We start from the raw sequence: 23,062 nt of genomic DNA on the forward strand, positions 1-23,062 counted from the left end.
GCTATCATTTTTACGATAACAGTTATAACAGAAGAAAAGGCAAAGGGCTTGGAAAAGTCTGAGTAGAACTTTGATTGGTTGTGTTTTTCCCCAGAGAGCCTAAATGAACCATAATATAATACCGAAAATTTTGTATTGTCTTATTTCCCACTTTAGTAAACGCATCACTAGCCCTGTCAAACGTGAATCGCGACGTGCTACCATTCCAGGGTTCCCATTGGTCGGTCTGACATCATTTCTAAGATGCCGGGTCACGTTTAAGAGGCATGGAAATGCGGAAGTCCATTCACACAACAGCAAGTGGTAGCCGCAGTTGTGATTAGCAGCCGATGGAGGATGAGTCCATCAAACCGCGCTCCATCCCTGGTCAGTGGCGCCGTTCCGGTTTCTGCTTCCTTTAAGTGAAGAAACCGACTAAAACACAGAGTGAAATTACAGAGCGAACACACACATGTGAAGATGTATTGACAAAACGACACGACGAGCTGCGTTCTCGTTATTCTATAACTGTAGATTATTTTACAAACGTATATAAAAAATAAATCGCAAATTTAAATAAGTATTCCAGGAGTTAGTCTGAAGTCTAGAATCGTGTATGTAAATATGTTGCAAACCTTTTACAATCAGTGATCTTCATATCTGTCTGGAATTTGGACACAGACACATAGACAGACAGATAGATAGATAGAAAGATAGACAGATAGAAAGATAGATAGACAGATAGACAGACAGACAGATAGATAGATAGATAGATAGATAGATAGATAGAAAGATAGATAGACAGATAGACAGACAGATGGATAGATATATAGATAGATAGACATACAGATAGATAGACAGATAGATAGACAGACAGATAGACAGACAGATAGATAGATGGTTGTGTCAGATTGACATGACATACACTATATGCTCTGACCACCTTATGTACATTATTATCCTTCCAACATATAAACACAACAGGTGATGTCTTAAACAGCAGGAAAACAGAATTATACTAAATTATACAAAATTATATAAACTATCCAAAGATAATTTCAACACATTTTTATGGCTTGTGAAATGGGAATATGTGAGTGTTGGAATCACAGCCTTAGTGACATACTGATGATTAGGTAAGTGTAAGATCTACCAGGTGGAGTAATGGCAGGTTGATAGCTCCACCATCATTTGCTCCTGGCATCGCTCATTTATTTGCTTTCACTTGCTGTCTCCTTCCGTCTCTCTGCTGCTGTCGCAGACTTTCTCTGTTCGCTGTATTCGTTCCTGTTTTTCCCTGCAAACCCAGTCCTCTCAGTCTGTCCCTCACTTTCTCCACTGCCCATGCATCCTGACATGGAATAAATGTCTTCATGAAGCTTTGATGTTGTGCCATCATTTGTCTCTGTTTTCAAAAATAGTTCAGTTACATGTTTCAGTAGTTGTCCAACAAAAATATAAAAAAATGTTCAGTTGTCAGCAGCTGGACCATGAGCAACACCGGTCAGGTGAGGTTCATTTGTTGTTACAATGCCCCCGCCTTTCAGTGCAATAAAAAATCACATAAGTGATTATGATTATATGATTTTTTTTCTTTAAACTGAAATCAAAATTTGTGTTTTTCAGAATCAGAATCAGAATCGTCTTTATTGCCATGTAAGTGAAGAGGTTTCGCATTACTAGGAATTTGTCTTGGTGATTGGTGCAAACATAGAACTTAAGAACAAGTAACATATAATAGTAGAATAAGATAAAATAAAATAGAATAAGGTAAAACAAAATAAAATAAGATAAGTAAAATAAGTATGGTTGTGGAGGTGGTACAAAAGTGAGGTAGTACAGAGTGGAAGTAGGTCAAGTAGGTGAGGTAAACAGTGCAAATGGTCAGCAGGTGGATCATGACGTGAGCATAAATCAGTGCCTGGACTGATCAGTTGAGCTACTCCACGATATGTCCACATCTTTCTCTGGGAGCTGAAGTTTTCCTGGGCCGTCCTGACGAACATTTTCAGGACTTCAGTCAGAATTACCAGCTCGATACTCAAAGCTTGGGTGGAGAAGAGGGGCAACACAGGTGATCAAACCATTTAGCGCCTTGTGTTTGCATTTTAAAGCCGTGTCACTGGTCATAATGTTTGGTTGCACTCTGGACTGGACGGTATCTATGTGTCTCTCAGGCCTTTTTCCTCCTTCTGTCTCCTCTTGCTGTCTGTCTGACTTTTCCTGACTCTGTGGCTCTGTATCAGCAGATGGTCACAAACAGTCCCCACAATGAGTTCCCACATCTGCTGTCACTGTAGGCCAGCGTCACTTTGTACAACAAAAAGTTTGAACCTTATGGAGAACATAAGCACCGATGGAGCCAAAGAAATCAATCAAATGGAGTATTTTAGAATAACAAATCACACAAAGAGATCAAAATCAAAAGCTGGTTTGGAAGAACTCTCAACAGCACACCTTCACCTCTGCACTGTTTCACTTTCATCAGGAAGATAAGCTTTGAGTCATGTGACCTTCATGAGCGTCCACCTGCAGATGCTCCAGATAACACGTCTGCTTCGTCCCTATCACAATCAGCCATATTGATGATGATGATGATGCAGCTGTCTGTTTGCCTGATTTCATCCACGAGGGTCAGTAGTGAAACACCACAACTCACATAGCGACTCACTGCAGGTGCTGCCGCTGTGCTGACGTCTCCTCTCAAGGCCTCATGCAGATTTGTGTTACTTCTGCAGAATCAGCAGATTCCTCCTCTGAATTGTCGTACGTCACATCTTTAACGTGCAGTGATAATTATAATTAATTACTAATAATTAGTAAAAAGTGACAATTGGTTATTACAATACAATACTCCTTAAGTAAAAATTCTGCTTCTTTCTGGAGGATCAGGCTCTAAATCAGTCATTTAGTCAGAGAAAGAGTATTCTCAGGTTATTTTAACCTGGTTATGTTTGTATGAGCTGTAAATGTGAACAGTGCAGGCAGTGGGGCCTGTGGGCTGGGGGCCATAGAGAGAGCAGGGCCCTTCAACATGTGTGTAATCTGTGTTCAGAGAGGCCCTTGTTGTTTTGTTTTTTTATTGTAGGAATCTATAACAATATTATATGTTTATTGTACATAAAACTGTAAATAAACTATAAAAATATACAGAAGAACAGGAGGAGAAGGTAAATCTCTGTAAACAGGAGTATTGGGACACCTGATCATCGCACCAACAGGGACTTTAATGACGTCTCATTGTAAACACACAGACAGCTGTTGTGTTTGTGAGGTCACACACTGATGTTGGACCAAAAGGCCTGGCTCACAATCTCCGTTCCAGTTCATGAATTCTTCCTGGGTTCAATAATAAAGAAATGTGCCCCAATACTTTTGTCTATATACTGTAACTAAGTTGCAAGTTGGGTAAGTTATGGTCACTACCAGGTGGATATCCAGCCTGGATATTTTTATGGTGACCTACTAGATGCTAGGTAGGCTATTGCTTGCATTGTGTGTGTGTGTGTGTGTTTCATAACTAACATTTAGCGTGCGTTGTGGCCGTCCTGCCTACCTTAGCCGGCTGGCTGTTTGACTGGACAGTGTTTGAGTTTCTCAGGGCCCTTTTTCTTCCTTCAGTCTCCTCTTGCTCTCTGTCTGACTGCCTCTGACTATCAGCAGATGGTCAAGGTTGGTTGAACTCCGGCACAAACAATCTCCAAAGTAAGCCTTCCTACACTGGCTGTCATTGCGTGCTAGCGACGTAAGACTGTTCATCATTCAGTCTGCTCGTGACGTCTCCTCTCAAGGCCTCGTGCAGATTTGACGTTACTTCTGCAGAATCAGCAGATTCCTTATCTGAATTGTTGTACGTCACGTCTGCACATGGAACAAGGTGAGAAATTAACTTTTTAAAATGTGAAAACCTACCAGCCACTGACAGATCAGACACTAAATAATTGTTTTGTGTCTGAAATCTGTACTTGTCACTTTCATGCCAGATGTCAGCCAGTATGGGATCAGGTTTGTGTCAGTAGAATCCATCAAAACATAATAAATATCAAACAAAAAACGAAGCACCACATGACTGACTGTCCTAAAGAGGTGTTAGCAGGTTGTGCCCGGGAGGAACAGTTCCTTCTGTCTCTGGCTTTCTCATTCAGAGCAACAGCTTTGATATGAGAGGGCACTCAGTCAGCGAGCCCACACGAGCTGGTGGGAGGCCTCCCACGCTGTTGCCTCCAAACGTCACAGTTGGTAAGCACTGAGCCAGACTGCATTGTCATTATCCGTCATGCTGAGTGCGTAAAGAAATGAAGCTCTAAATAGATATTTGATGTAGTGAAGTAGCGAACATTTAATCCCACCCTCTGTGGTTTCTTTGGTTTAACTGTCAGATTTGAGTGTTTGAGTTAAACACTGATTTCCAAAGACTGCCCCCCCCGAGCGATGGTGCTGAGGACACAGTGATCAGCTGGGTGAAAACAATGAAAACCACACCATTTATCAGTATAAATGAGTGGGAACGAGCAACCAAACCAACAGAGCTCATATTTTGGTATGAAACATGCAGGCCAAGCAAGAACTCATCAACACGTCTGGCAACATGAAATGTGACAGAAGCTTCTGGGTTGTAAAAGCTCACAAAATTATCTCTCCATTACAGCTAAGGAGTCCTGCTGAAGTGTCCTTGTAGCCCAGTGATACACTGTGAGCTGCAAATTATATCAGTTCCTGACAAATCCTGACAAATGGCCAGGGTGACAAAAAGTCCATCTGTCTAACATCCGGTCACTTCGCTGAGGGCTCTCCAGGACTGTGGAGTGTGTGGAGGAGCCAAGAGATCCTGCCTTCCTCCAACTCACTGATAAGAATAGAAAACTCCGCCTACAGAGACAGAAAAACCCTCACACACACACACACGCACACACACACACACACACACACACACACTGGAGTAGTGAAACAGAATCTTCTCAAACACACATGTACGTAGGCGTTCACTTGAACTTGATGAATACCACAGCAGAATACTGACCACTGAAGAACAAATTTGTTGCTATGAGTACACAGTAGCAGTACACAAGATGAGCAACTATTGGATGAGTTTGGTGTGGAAGAACTTGACTGGCCCACACAGAGCCCTGACCTCAACCCCATCCAACACCTTTGGGATGAACTGGAACGGAGATTGTGAGCCAGGCCTTTTGGTCCAACATCAGTGTGTGACCTCACAAATGCTCTACTGCATGAATGGGCACAAATTCCCACAGAAACACTCCAACATGTTGTGGAAAGCCTTCACAGAAGAGTGGAAGCTGTTATATAGTAAAGTGCCCATTGGTGTAATAGTCAGGTCTCCCAATACTTTTGTCCATATAATGTGTTGGCTGCACTGACGATACCAGTAAAAGAAAACTTTCAAGAGGGAATTTATTGCAGCAAATGAAGATGATGTTTTACATTGCTTTTTGAGATCAGTATAATTTTCACCTCCACAAAGGACTGCCCCCCCCCGGGACCCTGACGGATACGCGGTACAGAAAATGAATGGGTGGATGGTCTAGACCTGCTCTAATTGGAAAGTGTCATGAGACAACTTTTGTTGTGAATTGGCGCAATATAAATAAACTGAATTGAAACTGAATTGAAATTGATGTCTCAGAGGCACATGCACATCCATGTGCCTTCATCTCACACACACACACCATGTGTCTGACTGACTCAGGACGTGGTTTGGCGGCTGTTGTGAGCACACTACACGCCTCGTTCTCACACGTTCTCACAAAACGCCTTCCACCATTTAATAACCGCACACGCACCTTCCCCTGCTCCATATGTTTCTTTTCATTCCCCTCTCTGACTCCCAAATGACAGCAGTCTGCCAGCTCGTTGAAGCTGCACTGACTGGTCTCTGTGAGGTCTACACTTCACAGAGACCAGCTAACCATCCACTTCATCTTCTGTACCTCATCAAACTACTGTGGCAAATCTCAGTCTCTTCTTCTGGGAAAATACTGACCAAAATGACATTTACTCATACTGACAGAATATGAAAATCTGTAAGTTTGTAAAATGTTTTTATAATTATGCAAATAGTTGAAAGTATACCAGACACAGCAAATGAACGAATGGAAGGTCTGTATTTTCCATAATGTAAAAGTTGATGCTTTACATAATTTCAGTGAAAATAAACCTTTGACATTCTTATGGTTTGGCGTAATTACACTATATACATAAAGAAATTGCCCACCATGTAGGACGCCTCCACCAGCAGCGTCCTGGTGCATCTTCTGTCCTCGTCTATCAGCAGACAGCCTCGCTGAACACTTGAGGTTCTAATACCTTACTCAGTGGCAACTCAAACCACTGATGAGCAGGTCCTGGCAGCATTTGCTTGTCCCCTGCTTGATGAAGGCAGTGCTTCAACAGCAGCTTTGTCCTCTGAGCTCTGAGTCCTGATCAGACCTCAAGACGCCATCGTGTGGTCTGAGCAGTTGGGGTTGAAGGGGGTCCAGACTGGACTGAAGCGGTAAAATCGTCTGCACCAACACCCTGAAAACAAAAAATAGGTTTACTTAGTGAAATGGACAGTGGGGACAGCAGCCTGCGTCCATCATCGCTTGTCCTCTTGTTTCCTCGCTGGCCTCTCAGCCTACTTTGACGCTTTTGCCGACCTTCAGCATCGTCTGCGTCACTCTGTATGGTAAGTTTTACTCCCGTTGTTGTCCCTCAGTTTACATGTGTGCGATCTGTCAAGACTTTAGCCAAAGTTTTGAAGAAACCTATGGTGAGCCTCGTGAGCCAAGATACATGTGTATATACCACCTCAAATGCATAGGCAGATAATCAGTATGGAGAATTTCTCTTTGCTGGCCATCTACATGTAACAGGGTAATAACTTCCTTTGGCGTTATTGTTGTTCCACTTGCCATTGGAATATTGTTGTGGCTGTGGGTGGCAGTTGTTGGTTCCCCACGGACAGTATGGATTGGTGCACCTGTTGAGCCCCTGCAAACTTGGCAAGGGACACCCCACTACTGCTGCCAGTTTGCTCCATGCTGTCCATGTGGTGTCATGTCGTAGTAAGCTCTGCTAATAAAAGGACGAACTTTTATTATTCTACACTGTAAATTTATATAGTAATTGTATGGCTTGGCATTTTCTCAAATGCGACAGTAACTATTCTGTAAACATTACATTTCACTTTCATATATTTATTTAAAGTGCACTCAATTACAGGAAAGTCGCTAGCTTAAATGCTACAATAATGGCTAATCTTAGTGTGTATATTTCAGTGTATGTTCGTCGTGGAGTTTGTTACAGTCCTGCCTGTGAGACATTTTTGCTCCTGTGTTCCCAGGTACACATTATCATTATTTATATATATTTTATTGATTACTGTTGCCAGTTTGCTCCATGCTGTCCATGTGTGTATGTTCGTCGCGGAGTTTGTTACAGTCCTGCCTGTGAGACATTTTTGCTCCTGTGTTCCCAGGACATGGTCAATAAATGGCGAGTTGAACCAAATTCACTGAGTCGTCTTTCACTAAAAAAATACACAACGCAGAGATGAGTTACATCCTTCATAACGGTGCAATAACCGTTACATACACTCATTACACAAGAAATCAGACAGGCCAACATTTGAACTCAGTCACCACTCTAAATAACTGGACTATGTACATACATAACGTTAACCCTGTAGCCAAAACTGCTAAACCCATCAGCAGTCTAAATCTGGCATGCCTAGCAGTTGGAGTCACACTTAGTGACCCAAGTGCTATGAGATGGAGCTGATTCTCAGGCCGATCGAGGCTCGAGTTCACGCCTTCGTCAACGAGCAGCCCACACGCCAGCATTAAGCTTTGAGGAAACCATCAGCTGTGCATCCTTGTTTTTGGTTGTGATTTTACATCTGAAGACCTTTGGATCAGGACCTTTGGGTGGTGACCTACAGGATGAGTTCTGGCCTCCCAACACATTATCAAGCACACAGTTTCATTAAAGTTTCTTTGCTTCCTGTTGCATTAGCACTTTCCTATCTGAACATCTCCTCTCGAGTCACCTCATCGCCTCGTCAATGCTCTTGTTTTCTTTGACCGAGGTCTCCATCCATGTAGCGAAGCCATTGGCGTGACTGAACCTGTCGATGCTGTCCGCTGATACGACCCGCTGAGGCAGGTCACACTGCAGAGCGACAGACAGACAGAGAGAGAGAGCGACAGGAAGACGTGGTGTTGCTGTTGTAAGGTGAGAGGTTTGTACTGGTTTATTTACAGTGAAACCCGTTCCATTTGGGGTCATCCATCTGTGATATGTCTGATAAGGAATAGCTTGATCTGTGTCAACACAAAGCTCTTAAACCTCAGAGATCACAATAACGATACACTGCTGTCATATTTTTATTAATGAGCAAATTAAAGAGCTACAGCTGATTGAGATATTTTCATTAAAGTGATATTTCTGTATGTCCAAAAAGGACTCCAATAAAATGGTCAGCTTTGGCCGAACTGATTCCATCCTTTTGTGCAGGTTACGATTTATGAATTTAAAGATATTCATAGAAATACAGAGGGACAAAAATATTTGTTGGAGCATTTAGTTATTATTCATTTGAAATGTCTCAAAATACAGAGAGGAAGACTGGCACATTGTTGATTTATTAATAGTGAGCCAGAAAGGTTTCATGATAAAACATTCATCAGACGCAGCAAATGCACTGAATCACCTTGTTGGCCAGCAGGATGCAGGGGATCGGGTCTCCATTAGGCAGCAGGGCCTTCTTGTCCAGGTCCCGTTTCCAGTGGCGACAGCTGAGGAAGCTGGACGAGCTGGTGACGTCAAACATCACGACGCAGCCCACAGCGCCTTTATAATAGATCCTTGTCATGGAAATGAAACGCTCCTGGCCTGCAGAAAGGACACAACGTTCACAGCTGCCACAGCAGTGTTCATCAATACATCGGCTGAAAAACGTTTTGTACCTGCGATGTCCCAAAGCTGCAGCCTGACTTTTTCTGTATCCGACCACTGCAGCACCTTCACAGAAAAGTCCACTGGGAAAATAAACAAAATATATACCAGAGATGGAGAAGAAGTCAAGTTGAAGGAACAGCTCATCCAAATCTAGTGAAAATTCATCCACTCAAGTCTTCGAAGCTTCACAAGCAAGCAGATTTTGTGGCTCTCGTTTAGCAGGACATTTACATTTGTGCACTTTCACTTTCAGTGAAACACTGAACACTTTCAGCTTGTGGCTTCAGTCAAGATTAATCAGCTTAAAAAGGGTGTAAATAACATCGTATCAAGTCATTGTGAGGATTGAAGGATTCAAGGAGCTTTATTATCATTTCACACATGTGGACACATGAGGTGGAACGAAATTAGTTTCCCTGGTCCCGGTATAAGCCCAATAACCAATAGTAACTACTATAAATATAAAACAGCACTATATAAATATAAGTATAAGAAATATAAGAACTACCAAAATAAAAAATATATAAACAATGTCAGGGATGACAACATTATTTACAGCGGTATTGTGCAAATGGTTTCAGTGGTATTGTGCAAATGGCAGAGTAGTGCAAATGAAAAGAGCAGTGCAAAGTTCTTGTGCAAGATGGCTGCATTGTGCAATGTGGTTTTAAAAATCATTTAAACCATTTTATGTTTTATTTGGTTGTTTTTAACCAAATTTCCAGATTGTTCAGTTGATTAAGGGAAACAGAAATATTTTGTAGGTGAAGAAACCTGACTTTCACCTGACTTTCCACTGACATGAAGGTGACCAGATAATGACTGAATTTAAAGTTTTGGGTGAACTGATCCTTTACGTAAGCGAGACCTGAAACAGAGCTGGGCACAAAAATCTAGACAAAAATACTCAACACATCACGCTGAAAACATTATTATCAAATGAAAAGAGCTTCGTACATTTCTGTGTCATCGCTTTTAGAGGCCATTTATATGATCCAGTTTCCCATCAGGAAGTGAAACTTAAACTTCAAACCTTTATTGTCAGTACATTTTACATACACCGAAATTCTTCTCAGCGTTCTGCATTTCACTGACTGAACACACACATGCAACATGCAGGGAAACACACAGGAGCACTGGGCTGCCATTTCAGGTGCATATTGGGAGGTTTAAGTGCCTTGCTCAAGGACACATCAGCCAACCAATGGGGGTGGGGGGGCGGGGCATTGATCAACCACACCACAGTACCCAAATTTTTCCTGCCAGAGTTCTAACTGGCGACGCTCCTGTCACAAGGCCACGGCTGCCCCCCACAAAAGGTGCCTGCCACCTTGGCCTCCTCACACCTGGTCAAAATGGCTGCCGAGCAGACCAACACACCAGGTCATTTCAGTGAGTGCTGGAACGTTTTGTAGATGTGATTACGGTATGAAAAGAGAACATTTTGATGTCAGGAGATGTTTAGTTGTGACAAGGTGTGATCTTCTCCTAACCCAAACCAAGTGCTTTTGCGCCTTAAGCCAACCAGACCTCAGGCACAGTGCTGTCACAACGTAACACTGAAGCCACAGAACGCCGACAAACTAAAGCAGACGTACCTCCCACTGTCATCTTGTACGTCTTGCTGAACTGCCCGTTGACATAGCGACGCACGAAGGAGGATTTCCCAACATTTCCGTCACCAACAACCAGGATTTTCAGCAGGTGCTCCGTCATTGCGCTCCCGTGGCGCACAGCATGCGCCAGAGGCTCAAGGTTCAAACATCAAGTCAGGAAACGTCATGCACCTGCTGACTGTTTCTCTCCTTGTGCAACTCAACGCTGTCGTGGAGTTTTGCTTTCGAGAAGGAAGTTGCCTGACACCATGAATAGTTCAGCGCCTCTGGTCACACCCTCATGCAACAGGAAGTTGAAACAGTCGATGAATCTGTTGCTCTCACTTTGTTTGCAGTATGTAATACATTACAGATCACATCAAACTGTGCCCAACGGGAAGTCACAGAAGCAGCCGCTATGGTCCATTACGTGCGATGTTCACGGTGCTCCTAACTGAATGTGTTTTCTGTGGCCTGTACAGCCACAGGAGTGGCATAAAATAAAGAATATTTCTGTAAAAGAACAATAGACAAGACAATAAATATGGAAATAAAGAGAGAAATCAGTTACAGAGTAGGCGAGTGACCGTCAAAATATGAAAGAAAAACAATTCATTTATTTTCCCATTTAGTTGTGAATTTATTTCTGTATGTTTATGTAAATATCATTTTTGTATTTATCTCTTTATTTTTCATTAGCCTTTTCCTCTCGTCCCTCCTATGATTCCATATGCTTAGGAGCTGTGCAACTTTTCTTCTTTTTTTCCCTCTTCACCTCCACCTTTCCTCCATCACACCTCTTTTGCCACCTCCTGCACCTCATTCCCCTGAGACACACACAGAAAGAGATGTGGTGACTTTTCTACCAACTAAGCCACCGTTTCTGGCTCCTGGACATGTCCCAGTCCCCCACTGGTGCAGAGTCACCTTTGTGACTTTGTGTCTCGGTCCTGCTCCCAGCATCAGTGGCAGAACCTCTCAGGGTTTAGCTCTTCGTGAAAAACCCATCTAATTGTTAATACATTAACACAAAGATAAGATAATCCTTTATTAGTCCCATAACTGGGAATTTACAGTGTTACAGCAGCAAACAGGATATAGATGGTGCAAAGCATGTACGGATAAGATAGGGATGTGCATTCAAAAAAGAATAAATACCACAGTGTTTTTTATCTTTAAAATCAGTGTTTATCTTTATTAAAAACAGCCACTGTAAAAAAATGTCGATTTTCAGTTTATATTATTCGTACATTTATTTTAGCCAGTTAGCTGACCGCAGAATATTTGACACTCAAAAAGAAAATCTGGTTCATTTGTTTCTAAATTCACAGGGCGACTGAACCAAAGTGAAAGCAACTACTGACTTACGCTTTGTGCTTCTTCTGTGGTGTTTGTCTGACACCTGGTGGTCAAGTTGGGAACTGCAACATCATCACAAAGGTGCGACAGGTTCGTTTTCACTCATCATAAACGTGAATTAAGCCAACTGCTCTGTGCTGTTTGACGACGCGGACTCTGGAGAATCACAGCTCGGATCCACAAGGAGTCTAATGTGTCCATCACAACCCGACCAGTTTCTCCAGTTTCCCAACTGTTAGTGCCTTCAGTTATGATTTTAAGTCCAGAAACTGACTTACATGTTTAATGTAAGTGTAAGTAAACCGACTTGATACTTTTAGGTTCTATTGATTTAAGACCGTGAAGGGAGCTCCAAATAGAAACGTTTATTCCACATTTTCTTTCTAATTAATTTTCAGCATTTTTTGGATCTTTTTGAAATTCTGCGTTGTCACATCATTTCATCTCTGTTATCTTCATCAGATCTTGAGTAAAATCACAAAGATAATCAAAGCTTCTCAGCTATCTTCGCAGTGTTAACGATGAGAACATACAGCACAGCATTTTTTCCCATCTGTTGTGATTTTTGACACAGTGGAGAGAAACGTGTGTTATTGTTCATAATTCTGACACACAGGATGAAGGATCCTGCAGCCAAGAACTCCAGTTTCCATGACGCAGCATTCAATTCAAAATATATTCAACAGCTTCAACTGGGCCTTTACACACTCAGGCTGTGAAGTATCAGATAAGGTGCTGTATGTTGTGCAGGCTCATGTTCTGAAAACTAGAATAACGGCCACAATTTAATTGCAAAACTAAATTTTTGTCAACAATGTTTTACTATGAAACTTTGAGAAAACTTTTTATTTCCTGCAGATTTACCATCAAACATCGAAATGCAACATATGACTGCCAGGATCCACCTGCTCCTCCTCTTCCTCCTCTTCCATCCTCTGACCTCAGCTGACCTGGAGGAGGCAGCTAAAGTGCCGGTGGAGGTCGTTGTTGACAGCTCACCTTGCAGCGCCACCTGTGGGCTGGGCATGAAAACTCAGACCCTGTGTTTACTGAAAGACAGTGAGACAGCGCTGGAAGAAGGTGTGAGAAGTAAAGATGGAGCAGAGGTATTGCAGAGACGTCTTAGACACTAAATGACTGGAAAATGTAGGACAGGACACAACCGAATAATCTTCCTCATCTGTATGTGGAAATGCACCGATCGTAGGTGTCGGGGGAGTGTCGTGTCCGGAAGGTGAAATGTCTGGAGTCATGGCAGTGTGGACTCAGGACCTTGACTGTGACTTCAGGGCAGAAGGTGGAGATCGACTGCCTGGGAGAAGTCATGGAGGCGATGGGGAGATTCTCCTGGAGGTGAGGAGGTTCAGGAGTGATCCGGGCCAGCTCCAGGTCGGCTCGGCTCGGCTCGGCTCTGTTCCCAGAACCAGAGTTAGGTTATGAATTATGACACAAGGTAAATTTCCCTAAAAATAAGCATTTTTTCACAAAAAATATTAATGAAAGATTTAGTACAACACAAGAACCACAACAACTGAAAGGCTGCTGGAAAACTGCATGAGCACACCTGCATGTACAGGTGTGCCCTGTCAACCTGTGACATCACTGCTGGGTGTTTCTATAGTTACGACTAGTAAAGCACATCCATCAGTGTTGCTGGCTGTGATTGAACAAACACTGAACTAAGTGGCACATCTCAGAGTCAAGAAAGTCAAATTCTAAAGATGAAATCCTTTGTTCAGAGATTGTCTAAAGACGTATCCTTGCCCAAAGTTACCCACAATCCTATGAGAATGATGCTGGACCGATGATAAATCTGTTTTTGCAGCTTTTGAAAGGTCGCTTTGTCCCATTTAAAACCTGTAAATGAAACAATCAGTGACACTGATTCTGTCAGGGTTGGATGTTCCGTCTCAAACAGTTCATTCCCTCCCCGGGCAGAACAACCTGAAACTGTTCACTGTGATGCTTTCTTTTGTGTCTCAGGGTGTCATGGCGTTACGCTCGAGGAGTCATCAGCTCTGATGACTCCCTGTTTGCTCAGTGGGAAGCTCCTCTGATGGACCGAGTGGTTCTGGACCCCGTCAGGGAGGAGGACGCAGGTAAACACAGTTAATGTTGTGTTTCTTTGCCTTTCAGTCATCAGTCTTATGTCATGAAAAGGCTCCGCTTTAGGTCTAGTTAGGTCCATTGCTTGAAAACACTTGGTTAGGGTGAGGAAAAGATCAGGTTTTGCATTAAAATACCTGGTTTTGTTCCTCCAAACATGGTTGTAAAATCTGTCGACCTTCAAAATAAACTCCACTCGCTGGGGAGCTTGCACACAGGATTGCTCCAGTACGTGAATTTGGTAACTGAATGTTGCACCCCTTTGCTGTAATGGCATTTATATTTCTTGTTTATGCACAGTAAAGTTTACCTTTAAGTGTCTGTTTACTTTGTCTGTGTACTTTACATCAACTCCTCCTTTAAACAAACTACTCTTAATGTAATTTACAGTCCTGTGTTTCTAAATTATAAATCAAGTATCTTAAGCTAACGCAAACTCATGCAACTCACCTCGTCTTCTCTCTCTTTCCCCTCCACTTCCCGATAACCTTTGACCTTTAGCTCAAATCTCATTGGTTCTTACACTGAACGTAAAGTAAAATACGCAAAAAAAATATGCTTTTGACCACAAATATGATACATTTACAGCATTACCATCTTATTTAAAATTAGTAACCAAATACATTTACTATGTCAATCAAACAGTACAGAATACATGAACTTAACCATGAAATTCCAGTGATTCGCCCACATATACACGAACTTGGCAATATCAAAAACCAAAAAACAAACCATAAAATGTACCTTTAAAGTTGTCACTGAAAGTTGAGCCGTGGATTTGTGCTGATGAACAGACAAACACGCCTCCTGCTGGTCACCCGATGAATGGAAAAAAACACATTGCATTAATCATGTCATCTTCAGGTACTTATCGCTGTGACGTGCAGGATGCCACCTTTCGCAGGGTGAAGAGGGTTTACTGGGGGATTCGGGTCTTGTCTGTTGGCGTTCTCAATCTGGACTATGAAAGCTCTTTGGCCCAGTGGGACTACACTGGAAACCAGACCGTGTCAGACCAGCAGGACCACAGGATGGCTGTTCTTTACACAGTACGGTTTATCAGTGATTTTTTACTTTTAATGAATCTTTGCTGTGCACCAGACAGATTAAAAGCAATAATCATGAAATGGAATTAAATTCACTGAATGTTATTTTCATGGGCGACGCCAAAATAAAAATCCTCCTCATCAGCAGTATGTGTTTGCAGGTGCTGATCAGTCTGAGCCTGGCAGGCGCCGGGGCTGGACTGATCCTGCTGGGCCTCTACTGGGCAGCCAAGAGGAGAATGTTGACAGATTTACATCTTTGCTAACCCCCAAAACAATTGTAGAGATGTGAAAAAGACATCACCCTTAATAAACAAGTATGTTCTCAGTTTTCAGCCAAAAGAAACAGTTTCCTGTGACTTTCTTCCTGAGAAAATGTCAAAAGCCTACCGTACAGCAGCCAGACAAACTGCTTTTAAAGAAAGAGGAGTTGGTGGAGACCAAAAGCAGAGCTAAAAGAGGTGGACACAAACATGCCTCCAAATGAATGAAAATGTTACCGTTGTTGGGTGTGTAAATAAAAATCTGATTGCTAATGAGTTTGTCTGATTGACTTAAAAGCTGATCCATGTTTGTTTAAAAAAAGAAGTTATAAGTTATCACAGGTTTAGGGACCGTTTTATTTTTCACCAGCAGGTTTGTGTCTTTATTAAAGCTCAGAGATGACAGAAGGAGAAAGAGAAAGATGCAACAAAGGTTCCCATTTGTGCCCAGCGTCCACATAACCAGGGACACTGCAGCCACAGGGACACCACTAGAAGCTCGTTTCCATCCATGAACATGATCCTTTTGTTGTATCAGTAATTTGACAGAACTTACATTTGTCCTCCTCTTTTTTATTAAATGGAGCCTGGCTAATAAAACATCATTGCTGCCATCTCAGGAGGCTGAGAGAGCAGGACGTTTTGAACAAACATGGATGCTGAGGAAGAGGAGCACAGGATGGACCTTTTGTCACAGGAGACATTTTAACATGTCACAGTAGGAAGAAATAGGTGTGAATTATAAAATGAACGATGACTGAATTCAGGGTCCTGTGTTTGACTGTCACACTGTCACTGCTTAGTACTGTGGTATAATTTTAAGGTCCATTTTATGCTGATTCATGCTTCTACTATCCTACGTATAAAAGGGTATTGTCATAATTTTTACTCATACTCATAAGAGAGAAAGTCTACTCAAGAAAATAAGTGAGAACACCTGTGCAGGTGGACCAGGGCTTACAGAGACGTTAGTCGAGCTTCAGGAGAAACTCAGTGGAGTTGTTTAGTCAGTGTCAGTGAGCTTGTGAGGTGTTATCTACATCTGTGCCAGGAGATGGCAGTGTTAGTCCAGTATGGGTTGGATTTGGTATGAACATGTTGGTCGTGATTGCACTGCATCATGGGACTTTGGACTTTAGAGGGAGAAAGAGAAAAACCACCCCAACAAGAGTTAATGCTCATCGCAGATCTGTTGGATGGATGAGCGGGTGGATGAAACATGAAGAGGCAGTTTAGTTCTTCGTCACTGCGTACCTCTCGTTTATATGTTAAACACCGTGTTAATGAATCCATCCGCCCAACAGGTGTGGTACATCAACATGCTGAGTAAACAACATGATTACTGCACAGGTGCGCTTTGGGCACAGTAAAAGACTAATCTAAAATGTGCGGTTTTATCTTGGAAAAAGACAATCATTAGCCACCAAAGTGTGGACTTCATGTGACTAAAATTACAGATGTGCAATTCGCGGTCACAGAAACACTTCAAATGCATATTAATGGTTGAAAATAGGTAATAATCATCATAATGACCCATTCAAAGTGATGTGAAATGTTAGTGTTAAGCTGTGATTGAATGTGGTGTTGCTGATCTAAGGAACCTGAATAGAGATTAACATTTTAGGACAAGTCACATCAGTAACATGTGGACTTCATTGGAGGGGTTTCAAACTGAGACAGAGAGAGCAGAGGCGTTGACAGCAGAGTGAAATGTACGTATTGTGTGTGGTATTCATGTGTGTTATTTTGGGAGCAGCAGAAGCAAGCGAGGGACTCCGGGGAAATAACGCAAATTCAATTATGCTGATATGCTTACCGTAATTCATTCATTTCCTTGTAGAATTTGGCCCGCTGCAGGTTGAAGAACCTCATTTCCCTCCACGTGCTCATGTACAACCTCCATTTGACAGATGTTAACTGTTTTCCCTTCACTCACTGCACAAACAGTTTAATTATTGCTTGACGGCAGCATCATGGAACACATTATGCTTTACAGGCTCATGTTCCCATTCAATTACCTCCAGAACGAGCCCCTCCCAAACACACTCCTGTTGTTGAAAATCAAATGTAATTAAATGTCAAGCAGTTTGAATGGTGGATTACACTTGGATTTTAAAATTTCTTTCATTTTTAAAATGTATTTTCTGCTGCTGCCCCGGTTCATCACCAGCTTGTCAAGATCGGTTTTAAAAAAAACAGAGGTACAAAGTGTCAAAGTTCATAGACTCAAGTGCTGTACTTCAGTCCAGCTGTGAGGTACTTGTGCTTCATTCATTACCCTTGAGAGCCTCAGACTTACACAAAACTAGAAGGATCCCCAACCTTCTCTGCCTTTGCCGACGAGTCGCTGCATATCTTGTACCTGTTGTCACCTGCTCATCAGTGGAATAGTGTGACACCACCAGAGGAGAGAAGGGAAGTAGTGTGTGGTTGAGGGGCAGTCAGGTGATGGAGAAAGGAGGGGAAGTGAGGGGGCGCAAAGCTGCAAGGCTAGATAAACGAGTTTTAAGTAACGTTTTAATGAAGTCACTGTCATCCATACATCCTTAGTGAGTTCTTTTTGGGTTTTTAATAGACAGCTGAAAGAACGACAGTCACATCTTCACCCACATGCAATGTATTGTGGGTAAACATCTCAGTGAAGTATGATTTACTCTGCACCCCAAGGGGACTCTCATTAAGTCTGCAGAAATGTGTGTTTGAAGTCCAGAAGACTGCAGGAGCTGTGAAGTCCGGCCATTCAGGTTCAGCCAAAGAATACAGCGTTAGCCTGAAGGTCAGAGAAGAGCTTGTGACTGAGGGTCGCCCCTTCAATCCTGGATAAATCTGGATGGGGGTGAGGTGCCCCCGAGCTCCAGTGGAGCCATCAGAACAGATGGTGGTTGTCTGAGCAGCTTCCAGGTGTGAATGTGTGAATGGTTGATTTGTGAGTCTGCCCTTGCAGAATACTGTTCTCCCACTGTGCTGTTCACGATGGAAATGGTGGAGCTGGAAAAAATATTTATATCAGTTGAGGCTGTTGGTGCAAACAGCTCCAGAAAGACAAAAAAATTCTTAATTAAAAAAGCCATTTTAACTTTGTGAAATTTCACTCAATGCAGATAAGCAGCAGAGCAAACAGAAACGGATGACTAAGATGAGAGAAGTACAACTTTTACTTCCTGCATATTTCTGGAACTCGCTCCGGTTTCTCCTCTCTCTGTGTCCCAGCTCATCTCTTTTGATCCCTCTGCCTCTCACCACCATGTCAGATCTCTCCCCAGTAATTCACACTCAGTCCATCTCTCTCGGTATTAATAATGTCACTGTTATTCACTGTCACTGAGCTGATTTTAGACTCTCGGTCGCTCACTCTTTGCCACAGACTGTCCCTGGCTGTATCATTAGTTCCCACTTCTCGCTGTGTCTGTCTGTCACTCACCTGCTCAGCTGGAGTCCTCAGGTTGGAGGAAAGTGTGGTGGGACCTGCCCACACTCACCTTTTTTTCCTTCTTCATCCTTTCCTCCTGAATGTCACACACGCCTCAAACAGACTGACTGCATCTTTGTTTTGTGTCGTCTTTACTGAAAATGAATAACTGTTGCCATGGAGAGAAAGCTCATAATCCAGATTTCATTGTCCATATGATGGTACAGCTGATTAAAAATGGTGCTGCAGGGGACATTAGAAAACATATGAAGGGTGACGTCTTTTGGAGCTAATCATGGCGTGCATTTGCAGCCTCAGTAACTCAGTATACTCGTCTAGACTATTAAAAAAATTAAAAGCAAAAAATCAAATTTTCTTTGTAGTGCTAATATAGAACTTATGAGCTGACACGAAGTACAGGACCTGCAGTTTGAACCCGACACTGTAACCTCTCAAATCAATACGACGCCGCCAGCATGTTTTGAACGAGCAAGTCCTGCTGCCTGTAATTATCCGAGTCTCATTTGTGGACATTAAATGGATTCCAAGTTATGAACCTGAGAGGAAAAAACCTGCAAATGACTTTCATGAGGTGCAGCTGGTAAAACAATCAGTTATTCAAGCCCCGGGGCATCGAACGTTCAGCATAAGCAGATGTCTTCTGTCTGTCTTCTGTGGACTCAAGTGAAACACAAGGCTACACATTCAGCGTATGAGCTACACAAAGCTTTAGCATGACAAGATAACAGCCACTAATAGCGGAGGACACTAAATTACAGAGAACAAGACAGATCATTAAACAGCCATTCATGTGAAGGTGCAGGGTCAAGCCTACGCAGCATCTGCTTTTGCAGACCTTGTCAACATGAACCCAGCTATAGATAAGCCAGACCCCACTTAAATTAAGCATGAGGGAGGACATTGTTTTTGTATAAACGATAAATCACATAACCCTCTTCCTTCCTTCACAGCCTTCCACACAGGTAGGAAAAGCAGGAAAAGCTCCAGAGTTTATAATCATAATGTAAGTTTCCACACTGCAAAGTGCAGATCTCAATACACAGTACACTTGAACAGCGTTCTTGCTTGGACTCTGAGCGTCCACAGAACATTCAGTCTGTAGTTTGAACAGGTGAGAACTGATGGGATGATAAAACACGCTGCTTGTCTGCACATCTTATCTGATCCACATGACGTCCTGCTTTGGCACTGAATCCAGACTCTTTTACTGTAAGCTATTTTAACAAAACCCAATGATGACAGTATTGCACGAATACAGCGTGAAACAAAACTCTCAAAAATAAAAGGCACATTTCTGTAACCCCACAAGCATCCACAGACTACCTGACAATGTCACTAAAATACAGGACAATGAAATACGTCCCATTTTTGTTGGTAGGCTCTTAACCTTTTCCGCTGCAGCACATCCAGTATTTGATTTGCTGCTGTCCTCTTCTCTCCCATTTCCTCTGCCAAAGTAGTATTGACCTTTCTGTAAAAACTCTCGCTCTTTCGAGTGTGAGTGCACCGTTTTTTTATTTAATGTCACTGTGGGGCCCAAATGTACTCAACGGAACAAAAACCCAGCAAGGATGTCCTCCGTGATCTGCAGCTGATTGCAGAACATAAACTGACATTTGTCCAGAGCTGGCATATGTCACGAAGAAATTTTTATAATTTATGAATTCTCAAGCTCTTCGTGAACACAGTCAACCCTAAAGAAGGGCTGCTCACGTTGTGGTCTGTGGGCCAGAGTTGGGCCACCATAAGATTCAATTTGGCCCTCAATATTTCTAGTGAAAAACAGTTTTAAGAAATGATAATAATGATTATCCTCTTTGATTTTTGTCAAGTAAAAATGCCATTTAAAAGGAATAGTTTAACCAAAAATGCATTTCAGCATTTTGCAAAGCAATTACAAATCAACCAGAAAAATGACCCAAATGGATGGTCCATCCACCAATTCCACAAACCTGCAAGAGAGGAACAAAGAAAGACACAAGCACTCAGGGTTGGACATGAGTTATGCTAGAAAAGGATTCATCCGTGTTACCTGCACACCTGACTCTCATCGGCAGCTAGTGGTCTCATCAGCCCCGTTACTACTAAAGACCGGCCCCCTCATTCCACCCTCACCAGATTATTACTGTCTCCTTCATCTTACAACTCGTGGATGTTTCGTGGATCTAATGTGTGTTCCTTTGTCCAGGCTCGTCTACCCGTCTCCGCCCGCTACGTTTCCCTTGTTAGTCTTCAGGCTTGCTTTCGGATTAAACTTCAGAGTTTGGAGCTGTGGATTGGTTCCTGTTCTCAGACCTTTGTGCGCTCGCCTGCCTTGACCCACCTTCAGAGTTACACCTTCTCTACAGCGGGTGTATTTCAAACACAGTGTCAGTTCATCTACAAAGAGCGTGTCATGACCTGGCCCCATGGCTCATCCATACACTTCAAGTCTTTTCTCTTGCAGAACTATAAAACATATAAAAGGATGCAGTTTGAATCTCACCTCTGAGTGGCCTGTCAGTCTGTCTGTGTCTCTTTGGTCTTTGACTCTGCTGGTGTGATTTGTGAGTTGTGATTTGCTTTTTCTTCATGTCCGTGAGATCAGTTCAGCTTGTTTTGGGTGGACAGACAAAGCTGCTCACCTTGAATGTCAGGAAATATCTGTGCGATTCAGAGGCCGGCGTAGTTGGCTGAGGGGATTTCAAAAGTATAACATCTCACACATCACTCATTGTTGCTAATTTTCTCTTCATTTTCTCTATTTTTCTCTTCCCTTTTGGCTCACTGAGCCACTGCAATGATTTTAAAAAAGATCCATGACTCCACAACAGCGCAATTCCTGGACAAACGCGGCTGGTTGCAGTTTGGTTGTTTGAGACTCTCATCACGAGGACTCTGTGACTCCCCGTGAGACCAGAAACTTGTAATGATGTGTCTGAATCCTGAAGTCAAGTAAGTCAAAAGTCGGCAGGATGATGCAAGTCATACTGCTAGTCTGCAATATGCCAAATCATGCAGAGTGGGTGAATATACAAAGCAACAAAGCAGGCAGGAGGATTCTTTGCTAGTTTTACTTCATCGACTACCAGAACGAAAGGTGGCTGCAATTTCCAACGGTCAACACCGTTTGTGCCAAAGTGACACCCATCCAATCACTTAAACAGTCTTGAACAAACAACAGAAAGCACAGCAGGTTTTTGTCTCCTGAACCTTTTAACGAGCCTTCGAAGCCTTGATGCTGTGACTGTACTGGCAGCAGTAAAATCCCAGAATGAGACGAATTACCAAACATGAATAATACATCCATCCATCCATCCATCTTCTTCCGCTTCATCCGGGTTGCGGGGGCAGCAGCTTGAGCAGGGATGCCCAGACTTCCCTCTCCCCAGACACTTCCTCCATCTCTTCCAGGTGGACCCCAAAGTGTTCCCAGGCCAGCCGAGTGACATAGTCCCTCCAGTGTGTCCTGGGTCTTCCTCGGGGCCTCCTCCCGGTGGGGCATGCCCGGAACACCTCCCCAGGAAGGTGTCCAGGAGGCATCCCAAACAGATGCCTGAGCCACCTCAACTGGCTCCTTTCTATGTGGAGGAGCAGCGGCTCTACTCCGAGCTCCTCCCGGGTGACAGAGCTCCTCACCCTATCCCAAAGGGAGCGCCCCGCCACCCTGCGAAGAAAGCTCATTTCAGCCGCTTGTATCCGCGATCTCGTTCTTTAGGTCATGAACTTTGGGTCATAGGTGAGGGTAGGAACGTAGATTGACTGGAAAATTGAGACCCTCAGCTCCCTCTTTACCACGACGGACCGATATAACAACCGCATTACTGCTGCTGCTGCACCAGCAATCTAGATCTTGTTCAAACATGAATAAAAGTCTGACAATAATCAGCAAAATATCTGTTAATATATTTTTTTCTCTCTATACATAAAATTAGAATTTCAATATTATAATAATTCTTAAAATGCCACCTTGGGATGTGAGATGACATTTTATTGACTGAAAAACAAATGAAACTGACAATGAAAACAAATCATTTGCTTCAGTTTTGAGAACGTAGAGGAGAGGACAAACTCAAAAGGTTTGGACGGAGTATCACCTCAGCCCACCGTGTTTCAGGCTGCGTGTGCTGACCAGCGGGGCACAAACTGACAGACCGGATGTGACTGAGCGTTAAAGCAAGTGTGTGTGCGTGTGTGTTTGTACACATGTGGACAAACCGAGCAGCCGAATAACAATCGTCGATACCCAATTTCCTCCAGGGATCAATAAAGTGTTTCTCATTCTCTATCTGAAGTATTTGCTTGACTTTGAGGAAAATTAAAAGAAAATGTGATAGTAGATTG

At 42.8% G+C, this 23,062-nt stretch overlaps 2 protein-coding genes across 6 annotated transcripts; one reads left to right on the forward strand and one right to left on the reverse strand.

Annotated features, from left to right (window-relative positions):
* Positions 1–6,085: 6,085 nt before the first annotated feature.
* LOC124063609 (ras-related protein Rab-7L1-like) lies at positions 6,086–10,867 on the reverse strand. Of its 3 annotated transcripts, XR_006844124.1 has the most exons (6): positions 10,539–10,867; positions 8,949–9,020; positions 8,693–8,874; positions 8,030–8,151; positions 6,894–7,056; positions 6,383–6,516 (listed from the first exon to the last, which is right to left on the reverse strand). XR_006844124.1 is itself a non-coding variant. In XM_046397424.1 (5 exons), exons 1-5 carry the CDS (start codon positions 10,654–10,656, stop codon positions 6,387–6,389), a joined length of 624 nt encoding a protein of 207 aa, XP_046253380.1. In that variant the 5' UTR covers positions 10,657–10,867; the 3' UTR covers positions 6,086–6,386. The 3 variants fall into 3 exon arrangements, 2 of the variants coding, with proteins under 2 accessions (XP_046253380.1, XP_046253381.1); XM_046397424.1 differs by lacking the exon at positions 6,894–7,056 and having other exon boundaries at positions 6,086–6,516; XM_046397425.1 differs by lacking the exons at positions 6,894–7,056; positions 8,030–8,151 and having other exon boundaries at positions 6,086–6,516.
* Positions 10,868–11,891: 1,024 nt separating this feature from the next.
* tmem81 (transmembrane protein 81) lies at positions 11,892–15,392 on the forward strand. Of its 3 annotated transcripts, XM_046397421.1 has the most exons (7): positions 12,110–12,128; positions 12,511–12,626; positions 12,753–13,000; positions 13,102–13,247; positions 13,878–13,993; positions 14,865–15,049; positions 15,208–15,392. In XM_046397421.1, the coding sequence occupies exons 3-7, from the start codon at positions 12,773–12,775 to the stop codon at positions 15,310–15,312; spliced, it is 780 nt and encodes a 259-aa protein (XP_046253377.1). In that variant the 5' UTR covers positions 12,110–12,128; positions 12,511–12,626; positions 12,753–12,772; the 3' UTR covers positions 15,313–15,392. The 3 variants fall into 3 exon arrangements, with proteins under 3 accessions (XP_046253379.1, XP_046253378.1, XP_046253377.1); XM_046397423.1 differs by lacking the exons at positions 12,110–12,128; positions 12,511–12,626 and adding an exon at positions 11,892–11,984; XM_046397422.1 differs by lacking the exon at positions 12,511–12,626 and having other exon boundaries at positions 12,041–12,181.
* The last annotated feature ends 7,670 nt before the right edge of the window (positions 15,393–23,062 follow it).

This window comes from Scatophagus argus, chromosome 8 (genome assembly GCF_020382885.2).
Source record: "Scatophagus argus isolate fScaArg1 chromosome 8, fScaArg1.pri, whole genome shotgun sequence".
NCBI classification, from domain to species: domain Eukaryota; kingdom Metazoa; phylum Chordata; class Actinopteri; family Scatophagidae; genus Scatophagus; species Scatophagus argus.

Coding starts and splice junctions, on each gene's coding strand:
- LOC124063609 (XM_046397424.1), bottom strand. CDS start 10,656: ATGACGGAGCACCTGCTGAAAATCCTGGTTGTTGGTGACGGAAATGTT. Junction 9,021..10,538: donor GTACAAGATGACAGTGGGAG/GTACGTCTGCTT, acceptor TTATTTTCCCAG/TGGACTTTTCTGTGAAGGTG. Junction 8,875..8,948: donor GCAGCTTTGGGACATCGCAG/GTACAAAACGTT, acceptor TCCTTTCTGCAG/GCCAGGAGCGTTTCATTTCC.
- tmem81 (XM_046397423.1), top strand. CDS start 12,773: ATGCAACATATGACTGCCAGGATCCACCTGCTCCTCCTCTTCCTCCTC. Junction 13,994..14,864: donor CGTCAGGGAGGAGGACGCAG/GTAAACACAGTT, acceptor TGTCATCTTCAG/GTACTTATCGCTGTGACGTG. Junction 15,050..15,207: donor GGATGGCTGTTCTTTACACA/GTACGGTTTATC, acceptor ATGTGTTTGCAG/GTGCTGATCAGTCTGAGCCT.